The 14808-nt window shown below is 41.9% G+C and overlaps 1 protein-coding gene across 1 annotated transcript in view; it reads right to left on the reverse strand.

The window, feature by feature from the left end:
• LOC106592996 (prominin-1-A) overlaps nucleotides 1–10882 on the reverse strand; it is a gene marked incomplete at its 3' end in the record, with an annotated part of 40177 nt that extends 29295 nt beyond the window's left edge. The window contains 1 exon segment of the mRNA XM_045711228.1: nucleotides 10275–10882. Coding sequence (XP_045567184.1) covers nucleotides 10275–10572 — 298 coding nt within the window.
• Nucleotides 10883–14808: the final 3926 nt, after the last annotated feature.

Genomic DNA, 14808 nt, shown 5'->3' on the forward strand with positions numbered 1-14808 from the left:
CATGACAGTAGACCTACATGCTAAACTGATAAACATGACAGTAGACCTACATGCTAAACATACCTACATACTAAACATGACAGTAGACCTACATACTAAACATGACAGTAGACCTACATGCTAAACATGACAGTAGACCTACATGCTAAACATGACAGTAGACCTACATGCTAAACATGACAGTAGACCTACATGCTAAACATGACAGTAGACCTACATGCTAAACATGACAGTAGACCTACATACTAAACATGACAGTAGACCTACATGCTAAACATGACAGTAGACCTACATGCTAAACATGACAGTAGACCTACATGCTAAACATGACAGTAGACCTACATGCTAAACATGACAGTAGACCTACATGCTAAACATGACAGTAGACCTACATGCTAAACATGACAGTAGACCTACATGCTAAACATACCTACATACTAAACATGACAGTAGACCTACATGCTAAACATGACAGTAGACCTACATGCTAAACATGACAGTAGACCTACATACTAAACATGACAGTAGACCTACATGCTAAACATGACAGTAGAACTACATGCTAAACATGACAGTAGACCTACATGCTAAACATGACAGTAGACCTACATGCTAAACATGACAGTAGACCTACATGCTAAACATGACAGTAGACCTACATACTAAACATGACAGTAGACCTACATGCTAAACATGACAGTAGACCTACATGCTAAACATGACAGTAGACCTACATGCTAAACATGACAGTAGACCTACATGCTAAACATGACAGTAGACCTACATACTAAACATGACAGTAGACCTACATGCTAAACATGACAGTAGACCTACATGCTAAACATGACAGTAGACCTACATGCTAAACATGACAGTAGACCTACATACTAAACATGACAGTAGACCTACATGCTAAACATGACAGTAGACCTACATGCTAAACATGACAGTAGACCTACATGCTAAACATGACAGTAGACCTACATGCTAAACATGACAGTAGACCTACATGCTAAACATGACAGTAGACCTACATACTAAACATGACAGTAGACCTACATGCTAAACATGACAGTAGACCTACATGCTAAACATGACAGTAGACCTACATGCTAAACATGACAGTAGACCTACATGCTAAACATGACAGTAGACCTACATGCTAAACATGACAGTAGACCTACATGCTAAACATGACAGTAGACCTACATGCTAAACATGACAGTAGACCTACATGCTAAACATGACAGTAGACCTACATACTAAACATGACAGTAGACCTACATGCTAAACATGACAGTAGACCTACATACTAAACATGACAGTAGACCTACATGCTAAACATGACAGTAGACCTACATGCTAAACATACCTACATGCTAAACATGACAGTAGACCTACATACTAAACATGACAGTAGACCTACATGCTAAACATGACAGTAGACCTACATGCTAAACATGACAGTAGACCTACATGCTAAACATGACAGTAGACCTACATGCTAAACATGACAGTAGCCCTACATGCTAAACATACCTACATGCTAAACATGACAGTAGACCTACATACTAAACATGATAGTAGACCTACATGCTAAACATGACAGTAGACCTACATGCTAAACATGACAGTAGACCTACATGCTAAACATGACAGTAGACCTACATGCTAAACATGACAGTAGACCTACATGCTAAACATGACAGTAGACCTACATGCTAAACATGACAGTAGCCCTACATGCTAAACATACCTACATGCTAAACATGACAGTAGACCTACATACTAAACATGACAGTAGACCTACATGCTAAACATGACAGTAGACCTACATGCTAAACATGACAGTAGACCTACATACTAAACATGACAGTAGACCTACATGCTAAACATACCTACAGGCTAAACATGACAGTAGACCTACATACTAAACATGACAGTAGACCTACATGCTAAACATGACAGTAGACCTACATGCTAAACATGACAGTGGACCTACATGCTAAACATGACAGTAGACCTACACACTAAACTGATAAACATGACAGTAGACCTACATACTAAACATGACAGTAGACCTACATGCTAAACATGACAGTAGACCTACATGCTAAACTGATAAACATGACAGTAGACCTACATGCTAAACTGATAAACATGACAGTAGACCTACATGCTAAACATGACAGTAGACCTACATGCTAAACATGACAGTAGACCTACATGCTAAACATGACAGTAGACCTACATGCTAAACATGACAGTAGACCTACATACTAAACATGACAGTAGACCTACATGCTAAACATGACAGTAGACCTACATGCTAAACATGACAGTAGACCTACATGCTGAACATGACAGTAGACCTACATACTAAACATGACAGTAGACCTACATGCTAAACATGACAGTAGACCTACATGCTAAACATGACAGTAGACCTACATACTAAACATGACAGTAGACCTACATGCTAAACATGAAAGTAGACCTACATGCTAAACATACCTACATACTAAACATGACAGTAGACCTACATGCTAAACATGACAGTAGACCTACATACTAAACAACACAGTAGACCTACATGCTAAACATGACAGTAGCCCTACATGCTAAATATGACAGTAGACCTACATGCTAAACCTGACAGTAGACCTACATACTAAACATGACAGTAGACCTACATGCTAAACATGACAGTAGACCTACATGCTAAACATGACAGTAGACCTACATGCTAAACATGACAGTAGACCTACATGCTAAATATGACAGTAGACCTACATGCTAAACATACCTACATGCTAAACATGACAGTAGACCTACATGCTAAACATGACAGTAGACCTACATGCTAAATATGACAGTAGACCTACATGCTAAACATGACAGTAGACCTACATACTAAACATGACAGTAGACCTACATGCTAAACATTATAGTAGACCTACATACTAAACATGACAGTAGACCTACATACTAAACATGACAGTAGACCTACATGCTAAACATGACAGTAGACCTACATGCTAAACATGACAGTAGACCTACATGCTAAACATGACAGTAGACCTACATGCTAAACATGACAGTAGACCTACATGCTAAATATGACAGTAGACCTACATGCTAAACATACCTACATGCTAAACATGACAGTAGACCTACATGCTAAACATGACAGTAGACCTACATGCTAAATATGACAGTAGACCTACATGCTAAACATGACAGTAGACCTACATACTAAACATGACAGTAGACCTACATGCTAAACATTATAGTAGACCTACATACTAAACATGACAGTAGACCTACATACTAAACATGACAGTAGACCTACATGCTAAACATGACAGTAGACCTACATGCTAAACATGACAGTAGACCTACATGCTAAACATACCTACATGCTAAACATGACAGTAGACCTACATGCTAAACATACCTACATGCTAAACATGACAGTAGACCTACATACTAAACATGACAGTAGACCTACATGCTAAACATACCTACATGCTAAACATGACAGTAGACCTACATGCTAAACATGACAGTAGACCTACATGCTAAACATGACAGTAGACCTACATGAAAAACATGACAGTAGACCTACATGCTAAACATACCTACATACTAAACATGACAGTAGACCTACATGCTAAACATGACAGTAGACCTACATGCTAAACATGACAGTAGACCTACATGCTAAACATGACAGCAGACCTACATGCTAAACTGATAAACATGACAGTAGACCTACATGCTAAACATGACAGTAGACCTACATGCTAAACATGACAGTAGACCTACATGCTAAACATGACAGTAGACCTACATGCTAAACATGACAGTAGACCTACATGCTAAACATGACAGTAGACCTACATGCTAAACATGACAGTAGACCTACATACTAAACATGACAGTAGACCTACATGCTAAACATGACAGTAGACCTACATGCTAAACATGACAGTAGACCTACATGCTAAACATGACAGTAGACCTACATGCTAAACATACCTACATACTAAACATGGCAGTAGACCTACATGCTAAACATGACAGTAGACCTACATGCTAAACATGACATTAGACCTACATACTAAACATGACAGTAGACCTACATGCTAAACATGACAGTAGACCTACATGCTAAACATGACAGTAGACCTACATGCTAAACATACCTACATGCTAAACATGACAGTAGACCTACATGCTAAACATGACAGTAGACCTACATGCTAAATATGACAGTAGACCTACATGCTAAACATGACAGTAGACCTACATGCTAAACATACCTACATGCTAAACATGACAGTAGACCTACATGCTAAACATACCTACATGCTAAACATGACAGTAGACCTACATACTAAACATGACAGTAGACCTACATGCTAAACATACCTACATGCTAAACATGACAGTAGACCTACATGCTAAACATGACAGTAGACCTACATGCTAAACATGACAGTAGACCTACATGCTAAACATGACAGTAGACCTACATGCTAAACATGACAGTAGACCTACATGCTAAACATACCTACATACTAAACATGACAGTAGACCTACATGCTAAACATGACAGTAGACCTACATGCTAAACATGACAGTAGACCTACATGCTAAACATGACAGTAGACCTACATGCTAAACATGACAGTAGACCTACATGCTAAACATGACAGTAGACCTACATGCTAAACATGACAGTAGACCTACATGCTAAACATGACAGTAGACCTACATGCTAAACTGATAAACATGACAGTAGCCCTACATGCTAAACATGACAGTAGACCTACATGATAAACATGACAGTAGACCTACATACTAAACATGACAGTAGACCTACATGCTAAACATGACAGTAGACCTACATGCTAAACATGACAGTAGACCTACATACTAAACATGACAGTAGACCTACATGCTAAACATGACAGTAGACCTACATGCTAAACATGACAGTAGACCTACATGCTAAACATGACAGTAGACCTACATACTAAACATGACAGTAGACCTACATGCTAAACATGACAGTAGACCTACATGCTAAACATGACAGTAGACCTACATGCTAAACATGACAGTAGACCTACATACTAAACATGACAGTAGACCTGCATGCTAAACATGACAGTAGACCTACATGCTAAACATGACAGTAGACCTACATGCTAAACATGACAGTAGACCTACATGCTAAACATGACAGTAGACCTACATGCTAAACATGACAGTAGACCTACATGCTAAACATGACAGTAGACCTACATGCTAAACATGACAGTAGACCTACATGCTAAAAATGACAGTAGACCTACATACTAAACATGACAGTAGACCTACATGCTAAACATGACAGTAGACCTACATACTAAACATGACAGTAGACCTACATGCTAAACATGACAGTAGACCTACATGCTAAACATGACAGTAGACCTACATGCTAAACATGACAGTAGACCTACATACTAAACATGACAGTAGACCTACATGCTTAACATGACAGTAGACCTACATGCTAAACATGAAAGTAGACCTACATGCTAAACATGACAGTAGACCTACATGCTAAACATGACAGTAGCCCTACATGCTAAACATACCTACATGCTAAACATGACAGTAGACCTACATACTAAACATGACAGTAGACCTACATGCTAAACATGACAGTAGACCTACATGCTAAACATGACAGTAGACCTACATACTAAACATGACAGTAGACCTACATGCTAAACATACCTACATGCTAAACATGACAGTAGACCTACATACTAAACATGACAGTAGACCTACATGCTAAACATGACAGTAGACCTACATGCTAAACATGACAGTAGACCTACTTGCTAAACATGACAGTAGACCTACACACTAAACTGATAAACATGACAGTAGACCTACATACTAAACATGACAGTAGACCTACATGCTAAACATGACAGTAGACCTACATGCTAAACTGATAAACATGACAGTAGACCTACATGATAAACTGATAAACATGACAGTAGACCTACATGCTAAACTGATAAACATGACAGTAGACCTACATGCTAAACATGACAGTAGACCTACATGCTAAACATGACAGTAGACCTACATGCTAAACATGACAGTAGACCTACATGCTAAACATGACAGTAGACCTACATACTAAACATGACAGTAGACCTACATGCTAAACATGACAGTAGACCTACATGCTAAACATGACAGTAGACCTACATGCTGAACATGACAGTAGACCTACATACTAAACATGACAGTAGACCTACATGCTAAACATGACAGTAGACCTACATGCTAAACATGACAGTAGACCTACATACTAAACATGACAGTAGACCTACATGCTAAACATGACAGTAGACCTACATGCTAAACATGACAGTAGACCTACATGCTAAACATACCTACATACTAAACATGACAGTAGACCTACATGCTATACATGACAGTAGACCTACATACTAAACAACACAGTAGACCTACATGCTAAACATGACAGTAGCCCTACATGCTAAATATGACAGTAGACCTACATGCTAAACCTGACAGTAGACCTACATACTAAACATGACAGTAGACCTACATGCTAAACATGACAGTAGACCTACATGCTAAACATGACAGTAGACCTACATGCTAAACATGACAGTAGACCTACATGCTAAATATGACAGTAGACCTACATGCTAAACATACCTACATGCTAAACATGACAGTAGACCTACATGCTAAACATGACAGTAGACCTACATGCTAAATATGACAGTAGACCTACATGCTAAACATGACAGTAGACCTACATACTAAACATGACAGTAGACCTACATGCTAAACATTATAGTAGACCTACATACTAAACATGACAGTAGACCTACATACTAAACATGACAGTAGACCTACATGCTAAACATGACAGTAGACCTACATGCTAAACATGACAGTAGACCTACATGCTAAACATACCTACATGCTAAACATGACAGTAGACCTACATGCTAAACATACCTACATGCTAAACATGACAGTAGACCTACATACTAAACATGACAGTAGACCTACATGCTAAACATACCTACATTCTAAACATGACAGTAGACCTACATGCTAAACATGACAGTAGACCTACATGCTAAACATGACAGTAGACCTACATGCTAAACATGACAGTAGACCTACATGCTAAACATACCTACATACTAAACATGACAGTAGACCTACATGCTAAACATGACAGTAGACCTACATGCTAAACATGACAGTAGACCTACATGCTAAACATGACAGCAGACCTACATGCTAAACTGATAAACATGACAGTAGACCTACATGCTAAACATGACAGTAGACCTACATGCTAAACATGACAGTAGACCTACATGCTAAACATGACAGTAGACCTACATGCTAAACATGACAGTAGACCTACATGCTAAACATGACAGTAGACCTACATGCTAAACATGACAGTAGACCTACATACTAAACATGACAGTAGACCTACATGCTAAACATGACAGTAGACCTACATGCTAAACATGACAGTAGACCTACATGCTAAACATGACAGTAGACCTACATGCTAAACATACCTACATACTAAACATGGCAGTAGACCTACATGCTAAACATGACAGTAGACCTACATGCTAAACATGACATTAGACCTACATACTAAACATGACAGTAGACCTACATGCTAAACATGACAGTAGACCTACATGCTAAACATGACAGTAGACCTACATGCTAAACATACCTACATGCTAAACATGACAGTAGACCTACATGCTAAACATGACAGTAGACCTACATGCTAAATATGACAGTAGACCTACATGCTAAACATGACAGTAGACCTACATGCTAAATATGACAGTAGACCTACATGCTAAACATGACAGTAGACCTACATGCTAAACATACCTACATGCTAAACATGACAGTAGACCTACATGCTAAACATGACAGTAGACCTACATGCTAAACATGACAGTAGACCTACATGCTAAACATACCTACATACTAAACATGACAGTAGACCTACATGCTAAACATGACAGTAGACCTACATGCTAAACATGACAGTAGACCTACATGCTAAACATGACAGTAGACCTACATGCTAAACATGACAGTAGACCTACATGCTAAACTGATAAACATGACAGTAGACCTACATGCTAAACATGACAGTAGACCTACATACTGAACATGACAGTAGAACTACATACTAAACATGACAGTAGACCTACATGCTAAACATGACAGTAGACCTACATGCTAAATATGACAGTAGACCTACATGCTAAACATGACAGTAGACCTACATGCTAAACCGGACAGTAGACCTACATGCTAAACATGACAGTAGACCTACATACTAAACATGACAGTAGACCTACATACTAAACATGACAGTAGACCTACATGCTAAACATGACAGTAGACCTACATGCTAAACATGACAGTAGACCTACATGCTAAACATGACAGTAGACCTACATACTAAACATGACAGTAGACCTACATGCTAAACATGACAGTAGACCTACATGCTAAACATGACAGTAGACCTACATGCTAAACATGACAGTAGACCTACATGCTAAGCATGACAGTAGACCTACATGCTAAACATGACAGTAGACCTACATGCTAAACATGACAGTAGACCTACATGCTAAACATGACAGTAGACCTACATGCTAAACATGACAGTAGACCTACATGCTAAACCGGACAGTAGACCTACATGCTAAACATGACAGTAGACCTACATGCTAAACATGACAGTAGACCTATATGCTAAACCGGACAGTAGACCTACATGCTAAACATGACAGTAGACCTACATGCTAAACATGACAGTAGAGCTACATGCTGAACATGACAGTAGACCTACATACTAAACATGACAGTAGACCTACATGCTAAACATGACAGTAGACCTCCATGCTAAACATGACAGTAGACCTACATACTAAACATGACAGTAGACCTACATGCTAAACATGACAGTAGACCTACATGCTAAACATGACAGTAGACCTACATGCTAAACATGACAGTAGACCTACATACTAAACATGACAGTAGACCTACATGCTAAACATCACAGTAGACCTACATGCTAAACATGACAGTAGACCTACATGCTAAACATGACAGTAGACCTACATGCTAAACATGACAGTAGACCTACATGCTAAACATGACAGTAGACCTACATGCTAAACATGACAGTAGACCTACATGCTAAACATGACAGTAGACCTACATGCTAAACATGACAGTAGACCTACATACTAAACTGATAAACATGACAGTAGACCTACATGCTAAACATGACAGTAGACCTACATGCTAAACATGACAGTAGACCTACATACTAAACTGATAAACATGACAGTAGACCTACATGCTAAACTGATAAACCTGAACAACCCTCCATGACCCATATATCAGACTTCTGAACTTAACTAACACATCCATCTGCCTGCCTTGATTAATTAACACATCCATCTGCCTTGATTAATTAACACATCCATCTGCCTTGATTAATTAACACATCCATCTGCCTTGATTAATTAACACATCCATCTGCCTTGATTAATTAACACATCCATCTGCCTTGATTAATTAACACATCCATCTGCCTTGATTAATTAACACATCCATCTGCCTGCCTTGATTAATTAACACATCCATCTGCCTTGATTAATTAACACATCCATCTGCCTTGATTAATTAACACATCCATCTGCCTTGATTAATTAACACATCCATCTGCTTTGATTAATTAACACATGTGCATTTCTTGATTAAAGGCACATAATATTTATATTTTGTAATATTTTTGCAATGTAATTTCAGAAATAACTATATAAATATAGTGCTAGTTAATTAAGAAAGTTAAATGTTAGTTAATTAAGAAATATACTGTTAGTTAATTAAGTTACCATATCTTTCTTAATTAACTAACAGTATATTTCTTAACTTTATATTTCTTAATTTGCCAACACATGTATTGATTTACTTTGTGTTACTAAAAGCATTTATTGTGTAGCCTACGCAATCCTCCTTTAAACTGCCATGTAGACCTATTCTGAAACAAACACACACACACACACACACACACACACACACACACACACACACACACACACACACACACACACACACACACACACACACTGAGTCGTGTTCCTCACCTTTAGGGAAGGGGTTCGGTTGGACCACGTAAAGGAACGAGTGCACCATGTGGAACAGAACGCCGACGGCGCCGGGTTCGTAGTAGGCGTGCGTGTCGTACACACCGGAGGGGACGAACCCAAAGTCTAAGGGTTCTACCGGCGGCCGGGACCGCTGCTGACGCATGCTCACGGACACCGAGTCGGCCTGCTGTTTGCTCGTCAGGTCTTCATGTTCCGGGGAGTCCCCGGGTTGATGACGTAGCTCCCCGGTGGTGCCCCAACACAGCAGCAACACCAACCCAGCTCTCCACCGCATTGGCTTGAGACTAGTCCCGGTTAAAACGCAAATAAAACGGTAAAAAAGAAAACAAGGGAGGAGAGAGAGAGAAAGGGAGAAGGTCTCTAACGGTTTGATCTCTGTCCTGTTGTCCCGGTTAAATATGTCTCCGGTGACACTTGTTGTCTCTGGAGGTGGAATGAAACCGTGCTAATGCGCGCGGGCACGTGATGAGTTCAGGGCGCGCTGGCACGTTGAGCTCACTGTGAGCTGCTGTCTGGTGTGTTCCTCACTCACCGTTCCATCCTGGTCAGACACCGGACAACTGTGGCCGCCGGCGTGCCGTCTATTTACCATGAGCTAACCAAATAAACAAATATTACAGAGAGAGACAGAGAGAGACAGAGAGAGAGAGAGAGAGAGAGAGAGAGAGAGACAGAGAGAGAGAGAGACACAGAGAGAGAGACAGAGAGAGAGAGAGACAGAGAGGGAGAGAGAGAGAGGGAGAGAGAGAGAGAGAGAGAGGGAGAGAGAGAGAGAGAGACACAGAGAGAGAGACACAGAGAGAGAGACACAGAGAGAGACACAGAGAGAGAGACAGAGAGAGACAGAGAGAGAGAGAGAGAGAGAGAGAGAGAGAGAGAGAGAGAGAGACAGAGAGAGAGAGAGAGAGAGAGAGAGAGAGAGAGACAGAGAGAGAGAGCGCAGTACGTGTGGATAAATAAGTAATAAACTAAATAGGATAATTAACTGCGAAGGGTGTGTGTAAAATCTAATCAAACTTTATTTCTCACATGCACCGAATACAACAAGTGTAGACCTTACCGTGAAATGCTGACTGACAAGCCCCATAACAGTTCAAGAAGAGTTAAGAAAATATTTACCAAAGAAATAAAAGTACAAAATTAAATAAAAAGTAACACAATAAAATAACAATAAGGAGACTATATACAGGGTATTACGGTACAGAGTCAATGTGGAGGCTATATCCAGGGTATTACGGTACAGAGTCAATGTGGAGGCTATATACAGGGTATTACGGTACAGAGTCAATGTGGAGGCTATATACAGGGTATTACGGTACAGAGTCAATGTGGAGGCTATATACAGGGTGTTACGGTACAGAGTCAATGTGGAGGCTAAATACAGGGTATTACGGTACAGAGTCAATGTGGAGGATATATACAGGGTATTACGGTACAGAGTCAATGTGGAGGCTATATACAGGGTATTACGGTACAGAGTCAATGTGGAGGCTATATACAGGGTATTACGGTACAGAGTCAATGTGGAGGCTATATACAGGGTATTACGGTACAGAGTCAATGTGGAGGCTATATACAGGGTATTACGGTACAGAGTCAATGTGGAGGCTATGTACAGGGTATTACGGTACAGAGTCAATGTGGAGGCTATATACAGGGGGTACCCGTACAGAGTCAATGTGGAGGCTATATACAGGGGGTACCGGTACAGAGTCAATGTGGAGGCTATATACAGGGGGTACCGGTACAGAGTCAATGTGGAGGCTATATACAGGGGGTACCGGTACAGAGTCAATGTGGAAGCTATATACAGGGGGTACCGGTACAGTGTCAATGTGGAGGCTATATACAGGGGGTACCGGTACAGAGTCAATGTGGAGGCTATATACAGGGGGTACCGGTACAGAGTCAATGTGGAGGCTATATACAGGGGGTACTGGTACAGAGTCGATGTGGAGGCTATATACAGGGGTACCGGTACAGAGTCAATGTGGAGGCTATATGCAGGGGGTACCGGTACAGAGTCAATGTGGAGGATATATACAGGGGGTACCAGTACAGAGTCGATGTGGAGGCTATATACAGGAGGTACCGGTACAGAGTCAATGTGGAGGCTATATACAGGGGGTACCGGTACAGAGTCAATGTGGAGGCTATATACAGGGGGTACCGGTACAGAGTCAATGTGGAGACTATATACAGGGGGTACCGGTACAGAGTCGATGTGGAGGCTATATACAGGAGGTACCGGTACAGAGTCAATGTGGAGGCTATATACAGGGGGTACCGATACAGAGTCAATGTGGAGGCTATATACAGGGGGTACCGGTACAGAGTCAATGTGGAGGCTATATACAGGGGGTACTGGTACAGAGTCAATGTGGAGGCTATATACAGGGGGGTACCGGTACAGAGTCAATGTGGAGGCTATATACAGGGGGTACCGGTACAGAGTCAATGTGGAGGATATATACAGGGGGTACCGGTACAGAGTCAATGTGGAGGCTATATACAGGGCATTACGGTACAGAGTCAATGTGGAGGCTATATGCAGGGGGGTACCGGTACAGAGTAAATGTGGAGGCTATATACAGGGGGTACCGGTACAGAGTCAATGTGGAGGCTATATACAGGGGGTACCGGTACAGAGTCAATGTGGAGGCTATATACAGGGGGTACCGGTACAGAGTCAATGTGGAGGCTATATACAGGGGGGTACCGGTACAGAGTCAATGTGGAGGCTATATACAGGGGGTACCGGTACAGAGTCAATGTGGAGGCTATATACAGGGGGTACCGATACAGAGTCAATGTGGAGGCTATATACAAGGGGGTACCGGTACAGAGTCAATGTGGAGGCTATATACAAGGGGGTACCGGTACAGAGTCAATGTGGAGGCTATATACAGGGGGTACCGGTACAGAGTCAATGTGGAGGCTATATACAGGGGGTACCGGTACAGAGTCAATGTGGAGGCTATATACAGGGGGTACCGGTACAGAGTCAATGTGGAGGCTATATACAGGGGGTACCGGTACAGAGTTAATGTGGAGGCTATATACAAGGGGTACCGGTACAGAGTCAATGTGGAGGCTATATACAGGGGGTACCGGTGCAGAGTCAATGTGGAGGCTATATACAGGGGGGTACCGGTACAGAGTCCATGTGGAGGCTATATACAGGGGGAAACCGGTACAGAGTCAATGTGGAGACTATATACAGGGGGTACTGGTACAGAGTGCATGTGGAGGCTATATACAGGGGGGTACCGGTACAGAGTCAATGTGCGGGGTACAGGTTAGTTGAGGTAATATGTACATGTAGATAATTATTATTATTTGACCCTGCTGGTCATCTATGAACATTTGAACATCTTGGCCATGTTCTGTTATAATCTCCACCCGGCACAGCCAGAAGAGGACTGGCCACCCCTCATAGCCTGGTTCCTCTGGTCTACCCAGTACAGCCAGTAGAGGACTGGCCACCCCTCAGAGCCTGGTTCCTCTGGTCTACCCAGTACAGCCAGTAGAGGACTGGCCACCCTCAGAGCCTGGTTCCTCTGGTCTACCCAGTACAGCCAGTAGAGGACTGGCCACCCCTCATAGCTTGGTTCCTCTCCACCCGGCACAGCCAGTAGAGGACTGGTCACCCCTCATAGCCTGGTTCCTCTCTACCCAGTACAGCCAGAAGAGGACTGGCCACCCCTCAGAGCCTGGTTCCTCTCTAAGTTTCTTCCTAGGTTCTTGGCCTTTCTAGGGAGTTTTTCCTAGCCGCCGTGCTTCTACACCTGCATTGCTTTCTGTTTGGGGTTTTAGGCTGGGTTTCTGTACAGCACTTTGAGATATCAGCTGATGTAAGAAGGGCTTTATAAATACATTTGATTGATAATAAACAGAGAGTCGCTGCAGTGTAAAAAACAAATGGAGGGGGAGGGGTGTCAATGTAAATAGTCCAGGAGGCCATTTGATTAATTGTTCAGCAGTCTAATGGCTTGGGGGTAGAAGCTGTTAAGGAGCCTTTTGGACCAAGACTTGGCGCTCCGGTACCGCTTGCCGTGCGGTAGTAGAGAGAACAGTCTATGACTAGGGTGGTTGGAGTCTTTGACCATTTTTTGGGCCTTCCGCTGACACCGCCTGGTATAGAGGTCCCGGATGGCAGGAAGCTTGGCCCCAGTGATGTACTGGGCCGTACGCATTACCCTCTGTAGCGCCGTACGGTCAGATGCTGAGCAGTTGCCATACCAGGAGGTGATGCAGCCGGTCAGGATGCTCTCGATGGTGCAGCCGGTCAGGATGCTCTCGATGGTGCAGTTATAGATGATAGTTTGTTGGTGATGTGGACACCAAGGAACTTGAAACTCTCGACCTGCTCCACTACAGCCCTGTCGATGTTAATGGGGGCCTGTTCCATCCTCCTTTTCCTGTGGTCCACCATCATCTCCTTTAGTCCTGTAGTCCACCATCATCTCCTTTTAGTCCTGTAGTCCACCACCATCTCCTTTTCCTGTAG

The sequence above is a fragment of the Salmo salar genome, unplaced genomic scaffold (assembly GCF_905237065.1).
Source record: "Salmo salar unplaced genomic scaffold, Ssal_v3.1, whole genome shotgun sequence".
In the NCBI taxonomy this organism is placed as follows: Eukaryota; Metazoa; Chordata; class Actinopteri; order Salmoniformes; family Salmonidae; genus Salmo; species Salmo salar.